Genomic DNA, 21,672 nt, shown 5'->3' on the forward strand with positions numbered 1-21,672 from the left:
AACATGTTTTGCTTTAATCAATAAAATAAATGGCCTCATTCATTTTTTTTTGAGCCACCCTCTAGAAGGAATTCTAAAAAATATCTATACATTAATAAACCACAAATCTAGACCATAATATTTTGCACATTTTAGATAACTTTTGTAGGTTAGTTGTTTCTAAGTTGAATTGTAAAATGTAGAATTTTAATTCTTTTATAAAAATTTAATGTACGAGTGTATTATTTAATAAAATTTAAATAATAATAACTCTGAAAATGTTGAGAAGTCATCTTTAAATTGTTAGTGAGGACGATCAAATATGCATATTTTAGTTTTACCATCTATTTATATAATATTCGTAAAATATTAATACAATTTCACAACGATCAGTCCAGTAGTTTTGAAGATTATCTATTTAATATGATCGCCAACAAACGACGAACGAAGGACAGACGGAAACGGAGCCCGAGTTTTTCATGCTCTAGGGATTATAAAGCACCGAAAAAACATGAAATTCACCTAAATATTACAGCTTACGCTACGAAAGGAAAACCTTCTTTTTAAGAGAGAATGAAGCTTATAATTTCCTACATAGCTGTTTTCGGGTTTAATCACGGCGTGGGAATGGTTCTTGATTAATCTGCATGATTCTCCTAAGTTAGCGCAATAAAACAAAAAACTAATAATATTTGATTTTACTTACAATGCCAGTGTTTAATCATAATCTAAAATTAAGTTCGTCAAACAAGGCTTCTTTGCATACATTACAAAATCCACTTTCCCGTCCATTAGAACACGCCATGTGATCTGACTAATCATCACTTACATCTTTTACCACGCAACTTTTTTCTTTTGCAATTATTTTTTCATTTCAATAATACTATTATTTGATATTCACAAGGACATCCGCAATTATTAAGTCCGGAAACACCTTCGGCGCGGAAAAACGTAGACTTTTACAGTAGTACCATACAGTACCTAGTGGAATACGGAGCGGTGTAGGTAGCTTCCGCGCGCTTTGATTTAATCCACGATGGTCGTACTTTTTTGTGCTGGCTACTTAGTGACTGAAGAATTTCTATTTCGATAGTAACAATTATGGCTAAAAATGTTCAGTGAACAGACTAAAGTGTTATCAATGAAAGAGTTAATGACAGTTTTTCGTTTATGTGAACCAGACAGAAACGGCCGGATTAAAATAGATTATTTACAAGAACTTGCTGGCAGCTACGCACCCCATTCGGATAGTCTACAGGTAACTTTTGTCGTGATACGATGGTGATAAAAAATAATTCCATAGCAAACAGTAACGTGTTTTAGTAGTTTATAATTTATAATACAAACACAACAATTTTAGAGTCTGATTAAGACGATTTTAATGACAGTGGCCTTGATTTAGGGTAATTATTTTCGAACCTAGTTATTTTAATAAGATGGTGTTGTTAGTGTAGCAACTGTGTTATAATGACACGATTTATTTGCAAGAACAATATTTTCTTTTAATAAATGATAATCGTTTCTTTTTTATTAGGTATTCATTACAGTCGTGCAAAGAGTGAAAACAACAATTACCAACTACTGTAAGTAGTATGTAAACAAAATTTCAAGAATTACTATATTCAATGAATCACGTTATGCTTACTTCATATTACACTAACATCCGGTAAACTACAGAACTGTTTCCAGTTGGGAGAATTCACGGAATGTAAAGCAATAAACGTGGTTAGGGGTTCACTTTTCGATAATGAGAGAGACAGTTGTTTGCCACAGGAAATTGCGATATATTCAAATTTTGTATGTTTTGTACGCACAGGTAACGCGCAGTTTTTGTATGGATGAAATATGCGGTCAACTACCTTGTCATATTTTGTTCGAATTTAGAAAAACTTTGGATAAATTATGTAACTACACCATAACGGTATTCTTTTAAAATACTTACAAACAAAATTTGTTTGAAAAAATTAAATAAATTTTTGTCGGTACTTTAATTTCAGTACTTTCTAAAAATAATGCTTGAATTATCATTTGCTGATAATAATATTCGTGTAATGTACGTTAAAACGTTTAAAACTTCACGCGCTAAAGGTATTTTTTGTCACTTTCCATCCACCGACACAGAACCGAAAAGGACGAAATTTTATAGCCAAACTTTTTTTTCGTCATTTATCAATGTGAATACCTTAGAAAAATTTTTAAACTAATTTACAAAGAACATCTTTGAAGCACAACCTTAAGAATGCTAGAACACGTCTTTTTCGTAAGGATTTTTCAAAAAATATTTTTTTGTTTCGCACGACGTTATGCAATTACTTATACAAATTTCGATATATGCAATTAATTATATTATAATAACAATTAAAAATAGGGTTTATAATATTTTAAGATGACTTAATTAATTTAATTACCATATATTGCTGCCTACCCAAGAATATCGAAATAATTTAACACAATAGCGATCTTGAAATACCCATTCAGTAATCAAACAACGAATCATAAAAATAAATATTCATATAAACTTGAAAACAATTGCACTTTTTGAATATTTGAAATGCTGAAGTGAAACTCCACTAAAATTTTTTAATTTATTTGTAAACTTTATCAATGTATCAATAATGTTCTACAAATAAATTACATATTTTGGAACTAAAACTAGGTCACAAAACTTATTTAAAAATTTGAATTGTATTTTTTTTATTTTGCCATCTACATTTGTAAAGGATACTTCTCGAGCGTAATGTCTACTTTCATGTTTTCTCGACGTTTCATGACCCCTAAAGTACGAAGCATAGGTCTCACGTTTCCGTCTATCTGTCGTCCGAAACTAGTGGACCGAATGTTGTCAAAGTTTATACGTTAGGAATATCACATACATGGGAAAACGCTAACCAAAATTTGTCAATCATCCCCACAACTTGTGGTTTATGAATCTGTGTTGGGTTTTTACCCTATAGATCCAGAAAAACCGAATGCTCTGAAATCAATAGTTAATACTCAAAATTTATCCGTTTATCGAGTCCAAAAAATTGATGACGTCATCTCAAAATTTTGTCAAATGCATCGTACCTAAAATATGCAAGATATTATCAGTCTATAGCTGTGGTTTATTAATACATTCATATTTTTTATACCAGATGACTAAAAAAAATGAATGATGATATCTATTTTATTGGTCAAATCAAGAACGATTCACCTCATTTTGCCGAAAACTTGTTCGCCTGTACTTCAGAGGCGAAGGATGTTCTATCTTTAGACTAATTTTTTACCCACGAGTATGCCATACTTGGAGAGAAAAGTTATAGTCAAACTTTATTTAAACAATAAATTTAAAATTAAATAGTGTAAGACATGAAAAAGTAGTTCTTCCTTTTTCGTCTATCTAGTGCTGTCTGTCTGTCAGGCTGTCGACCATCGTCTCAGGTACGGTTTGGGACACGGAATTTCAAACGACAACCAACTTTCTGACATTTAAAAAACATTGTAGTCTTATACCTTACTTTATTGTCATTATGATTGACAGGTCGTTTGAAATTCCGTGTCCCAAACTGTAATTTTATGAAACCAGTAATATCCGAAACTACAGGACAGGTTATAGATAAAGTGTAGATGATAAACGCTAACTAAAATTTGTTTGTATGTCTCCATCTCCACCAAAAATTTTGAAATGTGTCTTCAAAATGTATTTAAAATCTGCAGAATAACGTGACCTACTTGTTTATTATTTCAGTCCTATTTTTTACTTCGTACATATAGTGTAAGTTTAGAAAACAATTTTAAATGATTCAACAAAATTTTACAGTGTTACAATGTTACGAAAAAACGGTGTTATAATAATAATAATGATAATTTTGAAGTTTTTGTCTGTCTGTGGGATCGTAGCTCCCCACTGAATGAACCAATTTCAGCACGATTTTATTTTTGTTTGAAAGCTGGTTTAATGGAAATGGTTCTTAACTCGATGATAGTCACTTCAGTCATTTCAAGATCATCAGGTCATAACACAGTTGATGTAGGAATCAGCTCGGTTCGTGCCAACGGGATAACGCGTCGACCGGTGCAGCGAATCTTAACCAATTTTACACTTTCTTTATTTTTATCGAGGATTTTTTAGTATTATCACTTGTTTAGAATGGTTTCTAGGGGAGGTTAAAAAAAATTAATGAAGGGAGCAGTTTATTTTATTTTAATTTACAGGAGTTACAACAAGAAAAAAATTAGATTTTCAAAATGAAATTTCTAAAATAATATTACTTGTGTTCATCTAAGAATCTGAATTTTGGTTGGACTTTAAAGACAGGAGAAATTGTGTGTAAACAACTTTATACATGCGTTATATTATATCTCGTAAAGGCTGTAAGCGTACATAATATGACACAGATTTTTCCGGAAAAGTCAAAATTGTCGATTAAAACACACCTATTCAAATAAATCTTCAGCTTTTAGTGACAACAGGAAAAGATCAATCTAAACAAAACAAAAAACAGAAAAAATCATGCTTGAGGGTTACTGGAACCCACATTAAAAATAAGAAATGTTTTTAGTGTAGCTAACGGCTCCTAAGCCCTCTTTATTCGAGTTTCTCTTAACCTGATAAAATAATAATTGGATAAACAGATAAATTTTGATAAAAAATTTACCATGCTTACGACAATCTTAAAACACTTGCAAGATTTGCGAGAATTCGGTTTTGTAGTTTCAAAATTAAATTGTAAATTTTTGTTTCCAAAAATTTGGATGCCGAAGGTACAAAATCAAAACGGATTCAGAAACCACAATGTTATTCTATCGAGATGAAATAACATTTGCTATACACAATTTTGAGCGCAGAAATGGAGAGAATATGATGAACTAGAGAGAGTGCAAAAATATGACGTTGGTATTAGAATCAAATAGGCAAACATCAGGATACATAGTGAGAGAAAAAACTAAAAAGCATAAGGTAAAAATAGAAACTAGAAAGAGAGCGGCAAAATTTAAAGAGAAAATAAGCGAGACTACAGATTGTAAGATGCTGATAAATGTAGAAGAGAGATAGAAAAGAGTGTAGCAAAGGAATACCAAAAAAGAGAGATAAGTACTATAAGCGAAACGGGCATGCGTGTATGGAGATCAATGGAGTGAGAAGAGAAGGAAAGACTATGTACAAGGAATAAGTTATACGAAACACGAATGGAGAGAGAGATAGTATAAAAGAATCAAGGTACAAAGAACTGATAATGATATTTGATAACCGATCAAGAGCAAATGGGAAAGAAAGAATGATTGCAGATTTAGATGCGGGATTGAAGAAAAAGAAAACAAGTTTTGGTTGGGAGTAGAACAGAGAGTATGCAGAATATGTTGTAGTATGAGAAAAAAAAGCGGACGGAAGAGGAATGAAATGGATGAAAAATGTGTACAAGGCAAGGGAAAGGTTACGTAGATGGCGGAAAATAAAAATAAAAGAAGAGGAGTTTGTATTTAGACATATAGTCATATGTATACAGACATATTTTGCACGTATAAAATTTGATAACAATCGAACCGGTAGTTTCAGAGATTATCTGTCTAATCAAAATCTACACAGTCAACGACAAATTGTAGGCAGAGAAACGAAAACGGGGAACCTCTTTTTTGAGCTCAAAAGGTCATGAAACGTCAAAAAAAAACTGAAAGAACCATTTTCCTGATGAATTTTATTAACTTACACTCGGGAAGTAAAAATAAAATTCATTGGATAGTGAGTTTAACACATAAGGGGAATAAGAAACCTTGTGTAATAGTACCGCCAGAGCAACAATGAATTTTGGAAAATTTGTCAGATTATGATCAATTTGAAAATTTGATTTGAAAATGTAGCGATCGAAGACAAACTTTCAAAAATTTATTCTTACTGTCTTTGATCTTTGATTATTGCTGTCTCAAAATCATTTTGACATTGGATTTATTTCACGTTTTCATAGTCAGTAATTATAGAAGTGCAAATTTTTTCTCATTCATAAAAAAAATTTCCACCTCTATTTCTGGCTTTAAGATTTATAAATATATGTTTAAACTATAAAAGACTTGGAGTACAAACACAAAAAAATAGAAACTATACCAAATGGTCTCCTTTTTCGAAAACGAATCGATTCTGCATATCATAAGTGCAGCAAGGTGTTCAGAATGCTCAAAACAAGTCGAAATGTGTCCTACAACTTATAGATTTCAACAAAAATTTAATTTTTACGTAAACTTTGAGTGTTCTCTTGTTAATTTAGAGTTCGTGGGTGGAGAAATTGCTATAGATTTATTATAAAAAGGGTTAAAAATTACACTCCTAAAGTGTATGAACCGGTTTTATTTACAATTGTTTTCAAAAAAGCTCATTTATTCCCTTAAAACGTTACGAACACGGTAAAATTACGATTATTTTTATACTGCTTTATTTGCATTAATCTATTTGTGTCTCGAAAAACCGTATTCCGTTATTTTCAAAAAATATTTATGGAAAAATATTATCTAAATTGGCTGTCTTATCAAAAACAGGGAGGATATAGTCTCCGAAATACTACAAGGTTATATGGCTCCACTAAATTTAATAATGGGATGTTATAATTTCTTTTGTGCGACTGGTTACCGACTCAAGCCTAGCGTCATAATACCTCAATATCTACTGCTGGATAATCCGCTTAAACAGTCGCAAAGATTTACAACTGTGGATTTGCCGTATTAACTGCTCCATTGTCGTCTTCACAATACCCTAATTTTACAACAGCCAGATAAACCTTGTAGTATTTCGGAGACTATATTTATATATACTTGTAAACAGCATTAATTGGAATAATACCACTTACTTTTTCATCGAGATAAATATGTCAGTTTTTACATTATGTATGATGTAACGTTAATTATAGTAAACGTTTCTAGGTTTCTCAAATTTAAATGAAATCAGATAAGTCGTGTTTGACATGGTCAATAAAATAACTCGAATAGTAGTATCCTGCACTGTATGGTTTTTTAAAAACAAAAACTATTCTGCTTTGAACAAATATTCATTTAATACCTTTTAAGATGGCATCATTAGTTTTCAACATTTTATTTAATCAGCAATAGCATCATGTCAAAATTTCCTGAAAGTCTGTTAAGCAATATTAGCAAAATTTGATGACAAAATATAATTAAAAGCAAGATCTCTAAGCAGATAAAGAAGTATGTTATGCTATATATTTAAAATAAAATTTACTTCACAATATTTTGAGATGACGCCAACAATTTTTATTAGGGGGATATAAAAACAAATTTCCACCACTTTCTGTATAATCTACAGGCAACAAGCAGACAAAAATACGAAAATGCATTTTTGTATTATACGAACTGAAACGCGCCAAGCAAACATTAACGAACAATAATTATATTAGCTAGACGGTCGTTGAAATGACCCTGTTACATTAAGGATTAGTTTATACAACATTTTAACTGAGATTAAGTTAATCACACGTTTAGCGTCGTCTGATTGGCGTAGAATCGCTGGACAAATAAAAGTAATAAACCTTTCATTACATTAGAATATATTAGCTAGCACTTGCTATATATACATATTTATTTATCGACACCCATTTGGGTCAAATACCTCTAAAACAGTTCTTCCAAGCTATTGTTATAAAATTATATCACAATAGAAAAGTAATTTTAAACAAATAATACATCACAAATGCGGTATCTTTTGCTTTATGTTAAAACACTTTCACTTGTAAACATTTAACAAAGTTATGAGCAATTAACCCAGAATCTAAATAAATACATCTGCAGAATTCGACTTTTTATTCACGACTTGCATAAAAAAGCCACTACCAGAATTCTATAGTTAAATAAAACTAGCAAATGAGAATTTAATGCAAATAATCATCAAATAAAGTGTGTCACTGTTCCTAATTATAACAGGATATTTCCGTATAGAATTTCATCGAACTTCCAAAGGAAATGACAGAGAAGTTCGAAAGTCGTTATTATTATGCAATTTGTTTTTTCTCTTCTTTATTGTAATAAAAACGTGTTGTTACAGGAAATAAACAATATCCTCAATGAACTGGATCCTCACGGCTACGGTACTCTGTCATTCAGAGAATTTTGTTCAGGTGTACGTTCTCTACGACGCCGCCAGAAAATTCAGGAAAGGAAAGACTCGCTGAAAAAGTATAAAGGTAAAACTTTTTTATATATGATCTGATTACTTAATAGAGATGCAAAAGAAATGGGAATTTAAACCACAAAATTTGCCAGCGGGGTTTTGTCTTAAAATCAATTTGCATTCACTGGACTATGAAAACTTGTATTTTTGTGTTGGTTTGTTTTGAGATCTAGTTTTTTATCATTAGGCAATCCTTGTGATTATGTCACTCGTGGTCATGACTTTTATTGCAAACTCTTTATTGCACGAAACAGTTACACATCTTTTTTATAAACTATTGTAGAGTGTCTTGTTAACGTGTTATACTAATCATGCTGCACAAATTTGACGGAAAGAAACATTTTTATTTTTAAATGAATGGACATTACTATTATTAATTAGTTTCAGAAATAGCACAAATTTTAGTATAGCATTATATGTTAAGTTTTTAGAATAAAAGAAGTTATTTGGTAAAATGCATGCGACTTGAAAATCTGAACATTAACAATTGATATTTTATATATATGGATTTAGATTTAAATATTTCATTACGCGACATTCGAATGACGCATGCAGCTCCTATGACGTTAATCTTTTAACATTATCATTATTCTTTTACACTAACGTCAAAAGCTAATAGCGATAAATTAAAAAATATACATACCTAGTACTATGCCATTACGCGACAATACAAAATAGTAATTAGTAAAATAAGCAAGTGCCAAGGAAAATCATATTTTCAGTTTTCTAAAATTTTGCAGTTGTCATTAAACGCAGCTTTATCGTAGTTATCTCTGTCTTTGTTCGTGTTTTTATTGCCATCTCGGTATTTTTTCTAATGTTGTAATTAAACTATCGAATCCACCCGAAAATATAACACTGATTTAATTTTACCTTTGTGTTGTATGTTATAATTTTTTTATAAATTTTAACAAATCTATTATCAAGAAAAATCATGAAAATTGATACAACGTATTATTTAAAAGAAGCATGAAATCCAATAATTTCGTTATTTTGCCGATTTCTAACTGAAACTTAACGTATTTAAATAAATGCTACAACTATGAGGTAATATTCCACAATCACTACGTAGGAAATTACAGTTAATTTTGTTGAATCCAATATTTAACCATAAAACTAGAGAATACGAATTTCATAAGCTTTGAAGTATAGGCAACCAATTATACTGCGGAGTTGGAATTAGCATTATTAAAGTTGCTATATTAATTATCATAACTATCTGTGAAAAATTAATAATTAATTATCTCCTACAATTTGTTTTAATTTAAATATCAACACAATTACATAGTTTAAGATAATAATCTGCAGTTTCGCAACCGGGAGTATTTTCTTCGTTAGTTTCATAATACCCACCAATAGCGCAACAATGTTGCTAAATGAAAAACAACATTAACAACAATAACAAACACATACACACATTTATACACATTTAAACATCTTGTAAAATTTTAATTTCTTGATTTTTTAACACGACTCTTTTATTCGGAGATTATTGTTGTTTATTTTTAAACCTTTTACATAGGGGAGTAATATTTAACAATATAAATTACTTGTTCACTAATTGCGATTTTGTCAACCTTGAGGAATTTCTTGCTTTTCAACGGTTCCCGCAAAGGATATTATTACATTGTGTTTTCACTAGAGAGTGACCCCTGTTCTCTTTACAACGGACGGACGTTGTTGTCGTTATATGATACTGGGTTTATATAATACTTGTAAAAACTTAAGACTCACTTCGTTTAGGACATCCGCTTGTTAAGCATGAGGGATTCCGTGAGAAAACCAGTGAGAAGAGTTGGTTAACTTAATAACTGTCGTTTTTTGCAATTAATAAAATAAACATTCTAATAAAGTCGTTACAAAAAAAACGGCGATATCTATAGATGTATAATTTTTTTGTATATTTGTTTTAAATAACGCTACATAAATAATAATTATTAATTACTCATTGTATTATACGAGTATTAACTTCACACAATATATTTAATATCAAACAACATCATCTTAAGACTACATAGATAAAAGATAAATAACTCAAAATCTAAAAATACCATAAAATCTATTTGAAATTAGGAATGATTAAATGCATTTTGAACAACGGAACGGTTTGACATTTTAACAAATGGTGTTTATTGATTAATGCCACCTTTAAGGTGATGTTATCGGTTTAGTTTTCAGTGAATTTACAGTAGATTTTGTTTCACAAATACTAGACAACTAGTTGGAATCTGAACTAAATTGTTTTTTTACAGTATCTTTGATATGCTATTAGTGTCCGGAACTTATAAAATTGGAGAAAAAATGACCTGTTTTGCTGTAATAAAATCGCAAATATGCTCAAAATCACACTAATATTAGGTCCGACTGTGCCGATCATAGTTATAAAATTCACATTAAAGTAAGTCATGGACATTCTTTGAAGTATTTACTATGATATTTCAAAAAGAAAAAAAAATGTTAGATTTATAAAACTTCACAATTTTGGTTTAAAACTGATCATGTTTGAAGCTTTATTTTATCCGTTCCATTTGCTGTCTCTTACTGCGGTCTCTCTCGGATCGGGGTATAACACCCACCGAACGTTCTTGGACCGATGGGATAATTTATTATTTCCGACATCTTTTGGGTGACAAATTTAATCTTTGCATAAATTTACTTCAGTGTAGTTATTGAACTCGTTGTGACCATTGAAATATATAAAGAGTAAATTTTGAAATCGGACGAAAGTCTAAGATTCCACTTTCAACGCCACGAAAAAGTCGAAAAAACTTTTATCAGAATTATTATGTCAAAAACCTACTAAAACTACAGACAAAAATGCAGTTTAATCATCATTTGATTAGTTTTACTATTATGTATTATGATTTTATTTCCTAATTTCTGTACATATAAAAATTTTTGTTTTCTAGACCCGCCGCTGTTTTTATGCACTTACATAAAGTGTAAGTCAATGTTACTAATAGAAATTTTATTATTGTTACTTTATATAATCACCAATCCTATTGCTTCTCGGCTTTTTGTCAAAGATCAAAGTGTATTACCTGAAAGAATTTTATTTTGTTGAATAAAAGATTACCATAAACCTTATAATTAGCCGGATAACCATTCAGTATACACAGGTAGTTTCTATACCACTTTAGTTTGAACTTAGCCGATACTAACCAGCTAGGGAACCAGTTATAATTGAAATATGTAAACCAAATAATTGAAGTACTTAGTTTTAAGTAAAACAATTGGGTACATTTATAAATACGCATAAATAAAAACTAAACAAATTATTGGTCTCTAGTTTATTTTATAATTTGCATTACATCATGACATATAGGTACGTACTGATGCAGAAATTGGTGATTTTCTCGTTGCATTTCAGTATAGGGACACAATCAGTAGAACCATTTGGACACTTAAAATTGATTTTGTTTTACTTGCCACAAATCTTTTTAAGTGTTCCGAAAGTGATTGTTTTGTGTCCGAAAAATTGCATTTATAATTATTCGGCTGAGTGCTTTTTTTATTGTAAATCAATCAGTTTCCCAATTAGATTATAATTGCTTGGACTTACTATTTGTTGTCTTAATTTTTCGAAGTTCATTTTTGTACATATTCAGATTTTTATTTCTTATTAATTTCTTGTGGTCATTTTTCGTATATGAAAATTGAACTGTTGACGAACGAAAATCGAACAATAATACACGACAAGCGGGTGCCGAACTGTTACCAGAGATTATGGGTGTCATAAATTACACCCCAGCTTTCCTGAGTTTCAACCAGCCTACCACTACTTCTCGTCTTTATTTTTCTACACGCAAACTTCTTGTGAAGACAATAACACGGCAAAATTAAAAATCCGACAGTTTTCTTTTAGCAAACATCCCCTTAAGGTTAATAATGTTAATGTATTATTTAGATGAAGTTATAAAATTCAGAACCTGTTGTCTGACATTAGCATAATGCTTCAGGAGAAAGCAAAATTTTATATTAAAATAAAGTAACATAAACAAACTGTTAGAATACTTTTAAAATTGTATGTGCCATAAATTTTCTTTTTTGTTGAATTTACCTACTAATTAATACCGCCATTATTTACTGTAGTTTCCACCAATTTAATCCCTAATTAAATTTTTGTTAATGAAACTAGAAAATTATGATTTACGTCATATTTGTCCAAATAATTCTACAAAGTTACAGGCATGAACGAACCGCTACACAATTATAGGCAATTTCCAACTCAAAAATTATAAGTTTATACAGTGGTGCTGAAACTTTTTAATTTTGTGTCAAATAACATGTGTTTTATTTAAACAATAAAAACAGTGAAGAGTGTTTTTAAATCACTAAGAAAACAATCGATTTGTTTTTAATTTGTTATAATATCAATAAAATGTCTTTTTGATATGTATTTTGTTTGTGTTTTTATACTAATCTGGACTTGAAATATTTGAAAAACCAACACGTGCATCGATTATAAAATAAAAAATATCGTGGTAATATTAAACCGAGAAAATGTTAAAATAATTCTATATTCCATTCAAAATTTAGAAAATTTGAAGATTTATCGAGGGATTTAATCAATGTCGAGGTGGTTTCCTTTTTTATTGAAAAATCTGTGACAGTATATTACGAAGAAAACTGTCTTTCAAGAAGACTTATTTTAAAAATGTAATAAAAACTGCTGTTATGTTATTACATAGAATTTACTCACATCTCATATAAAAATCAACCAAATTCAATATTTCAGAAAAAAATTGATAATACTGTCATACTTCACTAAAATTGAAAGTAGGATGTTTAGCACTTATAAAGTACTTCGTCAGAATTTATAAAGTGCAGTATTCGTCGTTTAAGCAACGTTCAGAATTCATTAAATTGTTTATTTCGATGTTTTGGGCTAAAATGATAAATTTTGCCTTTTTACTGCAGTTAAAAAAAAATATCTAGGAACTATACAAGTGCGACGTTCAACATCTATAAAGTACGGAAGGGTCAGTCGTCTATGAAGTAAATTTTAAAACATCTGGATGTCTAGGGTAAAAGATAAAGACGGATTCATAAACTACGCGTATAAAATATGTTATTTTATGAATAACATTTATTATGCAAAATTTTGAGATGACGTTTTTAAACTGTTACCGTGGATGACTAGTCATCCACGCCTAGGTAAATTCTGGTTAGCGTTTTATCATTTACATGATATTCATAAAGTACGTTTAAAATTTTACGGCAGTCAGTCCAGTAGTTTCGAAGGTTATGTGTTTAATAAAATCGTCAACAGACCACAGACAAACAACATACGAGAGACGACAGACAGACGGAAACGCGAGACCTATTTTTTCATATTCTCGGGCTAGCTTACGATCGGAAAGTAAAAATTAAGAAAACAATTTGTAAAACATTGGTGTATAACGAACTGAAATTATTTGTTTTATCACAAATAAGAACAATACACGAAAGATGGCAAATAAAATCAGGCTAACATTAAATTTTACTACAAAATAAAAATTGTGTTGGTGTTACGTCAGAATAAATGGCGTGTTTCATTTAACTTACGAATTCACGTTTCATAGTTTCCAGATCATGAAAGTGTAGATCTAATGTTTCCGTCTGTTTGTCGTCTATTGGTGATGATTATATTAGACAGCTAACTTCCAAAACTACTGTACTGATCACATGAATTGGCCACATATCATATAAATTTAACTTTATACGTGTAGGTTTTTAGAAAAAATTCGACATACATATTTTTTTATTTGTGGATTGGCCCATGTCATTTAACCAAGCAGTTTATTTTATTACTTAAGGTGATGTTATCGGTTTAGTTTTCAGTGAATTTACAGTAGATTTTGTTTCACAAATACTAGACAACTAGTTGGAATCTGAACTAAATTGTTTTTTTACAGTATCTTTGATATGCTATTAGTGTCCGGAACTTATAAAATTGGAGAAAAAATGACCTGTTTTGCTGTAATAAAATCGCAAATATGCTCAAAATCACACTAATATTAGGTCCGACTGTGCCGATCATAGTTATAAAATTCACATTAAAGTAAGTCATGGACATTCTTTGAAGTATTTACTATGATATTTCAAAAAGAAAAAAAAATGTTAGATTTATAAAACTTCACAATTTTGGTTTAAAACTGATCATGTTTGAAGCTTTATTTTATCCGTTCCATTTGCTGTCTCTTACTGCGGTCTCTCTCGGATCGGGGTATAACACCCACCGAACGTTCTTGGACCGATGGGATAATTTATTATTTCCGACATCTTTTGGGTGACAAATTTAATCTTTGCATAAATTTACTTCAGTGTAGTTATTGAACTCGTTGTGACCATTGAAATATATAAAGAGTAAATTTTGAAATCGGACGAAAGTCTAAGATTCCACTTTCAACGCCACGAAAAAGTCGAAAAAACTTTTATCAGAATTATTATGTCAAAAACCTACTAAAACTATAGACAAAAATGCAGTTTAATCATCATTTGATTAGTTTTACTATTATGTATTATGATTTTATTTCCTAATTTCTGTACATATAAAAATTTTTGTTTTCTAGACCCGCCGCTGTTTTTATGCACTTACATAAAGTGTAAGTCAATGTTACTAATAGAAATTTTATTATTGTTACTTTATATAATCACCAATCCTATTGCTTCTCGGCTTTTTGTCAAAGATCAAAGTGTATTACCTGAAAGAATTTTATTTTGTTGAATAAAAGATTACCATAAACCTTATAATTAGCCGGATAACCATTCAGTATACACAGGTAGTTTCTATACCACTTTAGTTTGAACTTAGCCGATACTAACCAGCTAGGGAACCAGTTATAATTGAAATATGTAAACCAAATAATTGAAGTACTTAGTTTTAAGTAAAACAATTGGGTACATTTATAAATACGCATAAATAAAAACTAAACAAATTATTGGTCTCTAGTTTATTTTATAATTTGCATTACATCATGACATATAGGTACGTACTGATGCAGAAATTGGTGATTTTCTCGTTGCATTTCAGTATAGGGACACAATCAGTAGAACCATTTGGACACTTAAAATTGATTTTGTTTTACTTGCCACAAATCTTTTTAAGTGTTCCGAAAGTGATTGTTTTGTGTCCGAAAAATTGCATTTATAATTATTCGGCTGAGTGCTTTTTTTATTGTAAATCAATCAGTTTCCCAATTAGATTATAATTGCTTGGACTTACTATTTGTTGTCTTAATTTTTCGAAGTTCATTTTTGTACATATTCAGATTTTTATTTCTTATTAATTTCTTGTGGTCATTTTTCGTATATGAAAATTGAACTGTTGACGAACGAAAATCGAACAATAATACACGACAAGCGGGTGCCGAACTGTTACCAGAGATTATGGGTGTCATAAATTACACCCCAGCTTTCCTGAGTTTCAACCAGCCTACCACTACTTCTCGTCTTTATTTTTCTACACGCAAACTTCTTGTGAAGACAATAACACGGCAAAATTAAAAATCCGACAGTTTTCTTTTAGCAAACATCCCCTTAAAGCAAAAAGGGGTTAACCGACATTCTAGGTAAACAATACTTTTGTTATTAGTGTACAATGTATTGTACAAAAATACACTCGCGGTCAGAAAATCTTAAACGTCAAGTCGTTCCACTGTCACCTTTAAATATTGTAACCTTATTTTTTTAGTTTCATCATTTTGCATTTTGGACATTGACGACGTGATAGATCTTTTAAACTGCAAACGCCAAAGTGACAATACATTGCATAAAAATTTTCAAAATAATGTCCAAGATTTTCTGGGCACGACAGTAGATAAAGTTCTCTTCGCTAAAAAGTTAATGATTTCATTATAGTTTATTAAAAAATTGGTCGAAAGTTGTTTCGACGGAACTTCCCTCGCACAATGAAACATATCCAGTATTTTCGAGTTTTTTCTTTACCCAATTTTGTGATCACGTCATCAATTTTGTGGGGGGAATAAACAGATATATTTTGATTACCAATTTACCATGCTTACGATAACTTTACAATGTTTGCATGATTTCAAAGTATGCACTTTTGCAATTCTTGATTTAATCAGTAAAATAAATTGATTCAGTCATTAAATTTTTTGAGACACCCCGTATAAGCAAATCTAAAAAATATTAATACAGTGATAAATCACAAGACTCATATTTTGCACATTTAAGGTAGGATCTGTTCAACAAAATTTTGGTGTGACATCATCAATTTTCTAGCGGGGATGAGCAAATACATTTTGATCAAAAATTTACCATGCTTATGATAACTTTAAAATATCTCCAAGATTTGAAAGCGTTACACTTTGTAGTTCCTGATTAAATCAATAAAATAATTTCACGCATTCATTAATTCTTTTGAGTCACGCTGTATATGCACATCCAAAAAATACGAATGGTATGATAAATCACAATTACAGACATCATATTTTGTAGATTTTAGACAGGATTTATTCGACAAAACTTTTGAGCGGACGTCATCAATTTTTTGTAGGGGATAAGTAAATGAACATATTTTGATTAAAAATCATTATATAATTTTGATTTTTTTTTCCAAAAACCTGGACGTTTCGGGTAAGAACTGAACACAGAGTCATAAACTACAGGTATAGGACAAATTTTGGTTAGCGTTTGACTATAAAATTTGACAACAATTGTAATTTCTGAGATTTTTTGCCTAATAAAAATCCGGGACGGCAGACAGACGAACATATGGACAGACAGACAGACAGACAGACGGTCAGACGGAAACGGGAGACCTATTTCTTCGTACTCTAAGGGCCATGAAAAGTCGAGGAAACGCAAAAGTGGACAGTCGGCCGACGGACTCGATTACTTCCTTCGCTTACCCTCGGGAAGTAAAAAGTCTTTCTTGAAATATATAACATAGTTTACGGCTTTACCTGTATAGTGTAACAAGTCACCCACATTTTTATTTTAACATACAGGGTGATAAACAAAATGACGCACTAACTCAACATTATCATGTTCACATATTTTTAATTTCGAAAAAAATCAGTAAATAATTATTGTCAATTTGCAATTTGTAAAGAGAAAATATCGATCTACAGTCTCTGCCAGAAAATTTTGGGCGTCAATGTCATTCTACTGTCACAAGCACCTTTAACTATTGTAACCTTATTTTTGTATTCTTGTCATATTTGATATTGTGGGCATGCTGATACTGGATACGACGTGACAAATCTTTTAAACTTCAAACGTCAAAGTGAAAATATAGCATAGAGAACATCAAAATTCGCAAAATGACAGATAAATGAAGTCCACGATTTTCTGGCCCCGATAGATTAAATCAGATTAAAAAAGAATGGTCCCTAAAATATAGTCCAACAAAATACAGCTTTCAAAAATTACCAAATTTAACTTTGAGAATTTTTTTTATGTAAAAATTTTGACATGATGTGATCAAAATTAATTTTGGGGCAAACGGATACGTTTTGATTTAACTATTTATTTTATTACGATAGCCGTAAAACGTTTGCAAGATTTTAGAATATTCGATTTTACAATATCAGCGTTTAAAATGCAAAATGTTTTTACACAATTTTGATTTTTTTCCAAAAATTTGCATGTCATTCTAACTGAATATGGTTCCATAAATCACCTATGCCAGCATGTTATTTTAAAAAATTCAAATAACATTTATTTGGCAAAACTGTAAGATGACGTCATCAGTTTTTAGGGGAGTCGTAAGTAGATAAATTTTGATGAACGATTTACCATGTTTCCGACGGTCTTAAAATGTTTGCGGTTTTGAAATTTCAAAGGTTAATTGTAAAATGTTATACAATTTGATTTTTTTACAAAAATCTGGATGCCTAGGGTAAAAACTAAACACCTATTCATAAATTGCAAGTGGAGGAGTATGTTATTTTATAATATTTAAATAACATTTACTATTGTAAAAGTTGGAGGTGACGTTATATCATTGTTGGTGGGGACACAGACGCGAACAGGTGACAGATGACACACGGACAGATAAGTGTATTCCAGGGGTTATGAACTGTCGAGAAAACATAATATTTTTATGTATGATAAAATAAAGAAAAGATGGATAAAAGATGTGATATTTCCAAAATTATTTTGAAAAAAGTCCGATCGATTTCATGTACTCAACATTAAGTGGGGAATTATTTAAAATATGAAGAAATATCGAAAAGGAAAATTAAACTTTGAATGCCTACATCTTCTACACTGGGGCCCAAGGATTTTTTAAATTAATTCTTCCTTGCTCAGTAAACAGTGCCTAACATAGTGCGCGATTTTTTGATCAGCCTATTTATCAGGAAAATCAATTTGATAATTTTTCTAAGAAACTAAATTTGTTTACTGTATTGACCTTCAGGGGATAAGGAAGCTTTGTTTAAATGGCTTCATCAATTTTTTCGAATCAAGTTTTAAATATGGTCATAAAATATAATATATTAACTTCATTTTACTTATTTTGTTCGATATTTTGATTGATTTAGGCCACCTACTGTCTATCACAAGTTTATTATTTTAATTTGTACTCGTAGTAGGTAGGTACAAGTGACAAGGTTGATTACATGAATTCGTGAGTGTCAAAACTATGAGAAAATAAGTGTGTATTTATAATAAATTATTTTAATGTGATTAGTTCTTTTTTTCGCTGCGCATGCAACTTTATATCATGAAAAATTCAGGTCAGTTGCTATTTTGATCGGGTTGTCAAAAACAGGTCCTCAATCATCCATTCAAATGTGGCATCACAAACTATATTTATCAAACATGTATAATTTAAGGGGAAGGGCTATAGAAACATTCTTATAGCAACATTTTACAATTATTACTACCAATTTATAAACGATGTAGAAATAAAAATATCTGTTTTAAAACAGGGTATCTGTCTAGGTTCCTTTTATTTAAAGTAAAAAAGGTTCAAAAATGCATAAGTCGAGTACTAAGCACCAGGGTTAATCGTCTCTTCTACCTCAGGTAGCGAAGTTTTTAGTTACCAACCGTGTTAAAGACTTAAAAGGAACCTGTAAAACTCGTCCCAAATTCCGCCCCTTACTGAAACTGAAACCCAAATAAAATAAACCCGAGCTTACATTACAACATTCAACAAGCTATTAAAAAGTTCTTTCATATCTAGAAAAAAAAACCTTTATGTATTTCTTTCGGAACCTTCAAAGAACCCGACCCACTAAAATTTAACTATGAGGTATGCACTTTGAAATCATTCCATTATTAATAGCCCATTCATATTTTTGTCTACAAACTTTTTAAAACTATAAAGTTGCTTGTTGCATAAAGTTTTATGCAACTTTAATTCCGGCCCGGCCTCAGGTAAATGTCACACGTCTCGTAACCCAAAACAAGCGACTATCGCAAATAACAATTCTTATCGCCTTTATCTTATTTGAGAACCGAGAATTTTAATAAAGTGCAGTTGATACGATTGATAAAGCTCAGCTAAATCTGTAGTTCACCACAAAAAACATTTTTCTCAAGCCTGGTAGTTCGTTCCTCCTCTCGGTCTGTCCGCCTACAACCGTTTGAGTGTCGCTGAACACAGGTGAAACTCAATTCTGCGCAAACTCTCCAACATCACCGTCAAATTCTTCCCACTGATTCTTCAGTCCGTTTCCACAGAGCGGCAGGTGAGTGCTCGTGCTTTCAAACAAATGTTTTTTAATTTCTTTTATTATTTATTCCGGTTCAGTTCAAACATAAACATTATCGAAAGTGTGGAATGATCGTATGGACCAGTGGTGTGTAGTTCAAATTCACTTAGAAAATCTGGGTTCTCCTTGGATGTTAGAAATTACCTAACCTGCATTACACCTGTTTTTTTATTTACAATCAGGTAAGATATTAGGTAAAGTCGTTTCTTCTCTTGAATGAGAGTCTCCGTGCTACTTACGGACTGTTTTGATCCGAATCAACAAATTTAGATAATTTTCTTTGTTTTTGGAACAATTAACACCTTTGTACGAAGTGTCTACTTCTCATTTGATAAGGTGCATTAGTTCTAAGCCCCAAAGTACATAATTTACTAAATTAGCAGAGATTAGTATTCATTGGTTTAAATTATTGTGTTGCTCCCCTAAGTTAATCTAATATTCAACAATAACTGTGGTAACGCACTACGAAGTCGTCGTGAATTTGTGAGAGGTAGGTGGATGTAATTAAACTACCTGTTTCGGTAATTTCACCTAAAAAGAAAGTTTCCGTAATACGTACGGTGGAAATTGCGATTTTTAATCGACTAACCATTTTTACACCTACATTTTTTGATAAGAAAAATTTAATTGTGTTGCGAATGCCAGCAGTGCGCTAAAACAATGGAGCCGCTTCGCCACATTTAAAACGTGCATTGTTTTTCGTAAAGTACATGAGATGCATTAAACAATGGTAAGAAACTGAGTAATTCCAGTTTTGTAAAAAAATATCGACGTTTTAGAGTTATGTCAAAAATTTCATGAATGTAGCGACCGACTTAAGTAATGTAATAAGCTACTTAAAAAACGAAGGGTTGGACGTCAGCCATAAAAGGAGCAATAAATGGTAATAGAGTTGAGGAATTCGTTTCGTTTCCAAGAATTTATCGCCATGCATCACGTGGAAGGAACGCATTTATGAGATTCCGGGATAATTAGGGAAGAAATGTGGTGAAATTACGTTATCTAACAACTTTTTGAAATTAGTCATACCCAAAATGTTATCAGATAAACAGAAACGCCCACGTTTGTGACTAGTTCTGTATTGTGACGATTGAAATAATAGTAATAATAATGTGGAGAAATTTGCTCAATACCTAATTGAAACTTTTTTACTGCTTTGATGTGGAACATCACCCACTCACTGACCTTTAGAAAACAAGAATGTTTTATAATATGAAATAACAATACGTACATTTGTACAGGCCGTTTCATTTCAGCTGAGTGCTTATAAGCATTATATCTTTTGAAAATGTCACTTTAAAATCTAGTACAACTAAAGACTAATCGTTAGTTTTGATTGTAATATTTTTTATAAAAAAAACGCTAAAACCGATTTTACCGTAAGACCTGTACAAAAAATAAAATAAAATAAAAATGATGAATTGGCTTCAGCATCCTATTTTAAATTATTAAGGTGAAAATGTTATGCAATAATTTTTAGGATCTTAGCAATCGTTAAAGTTTTGTTATTATTGCTGCTGTTTGAATCAACGATTAAAAACCTTTGCTAAATTGGAGAAAAGTTTAATAGTTTTAAATAAACAAAATTCTGTTTTTATTAACAAAGAAAAAACTTATGTAATATAATGACGAGGTTTAATTATTCAATTAACGTAATACCCACATTACAAGTTAAAGATACCACAATACTAAAATAAAAATATACCAAGAGTAGGACAAAAAGTACTAAAATAAAGGATTGTATATAGAACATCAAAGAGTAGGTCTCTCGTTTGCTTTCACAATTATATTTTATGCAAGCGTTTTCCAAAACCACTGAACAAATTGTTATGGAAGTTTAAATATGTTCTAAGAATGCCGTGTAGACAGTAA

General features: G+C 30.7%; 1 protein-coding gene across 6 annotated transcripts in view; it reads left to right on the top strand.

Annotated features, from left to right (window-relative positions):
• Positions 1 to 1,075: 1,075 nt before the first annotated feature.
• The window catches only part of LOC135135661 (rab11 family-interacting protein 4), a 78,026-nt gene continuing 57,429 nt past the window's right edge, over positions 1,076 to 21,672 (top strand). For 2 of the 6 annotated variants that reach the window (XM_064064787.1, XM_064064790.1), the window contains exons 1-2: positions 19,657 to 19,776; positions 19,839 to 19,982. Coding sequence is in view for 1 of the 6 variants with exons in the window: in XM_064064792.1 (XP_063920862.1) it covers positions 1,091 to 1,237; positions 8,003 to 8,151; positions 19,703 to 19,776 (370 nt within the window). In the remaining 5 variants the exon portion in view is untranslated. The other 4 variants (XM_064064792.1, XM_064064791.1, XM_064064788.1 and 1 more) reach the window with 4 other exon arrangements.

This window comes from Zophobas morio, unplaced genomic scaffold (assembly GCF_036711695.1).
Source record: "Zophobas morio isolate AGI-343-1 ecotype UQ-CSIRO unplaced genomic scaffold, CSIRO_AGI_Zmor_V1 ptg000024l, whole genome shotgun sequence".
Classification (NCBI taxonomy): Eukaryota; Metazoa; Arthropoda; class Insecta; order Coleoptera; family Tenebrionidae; genus Zophobas; species Zophobas morio.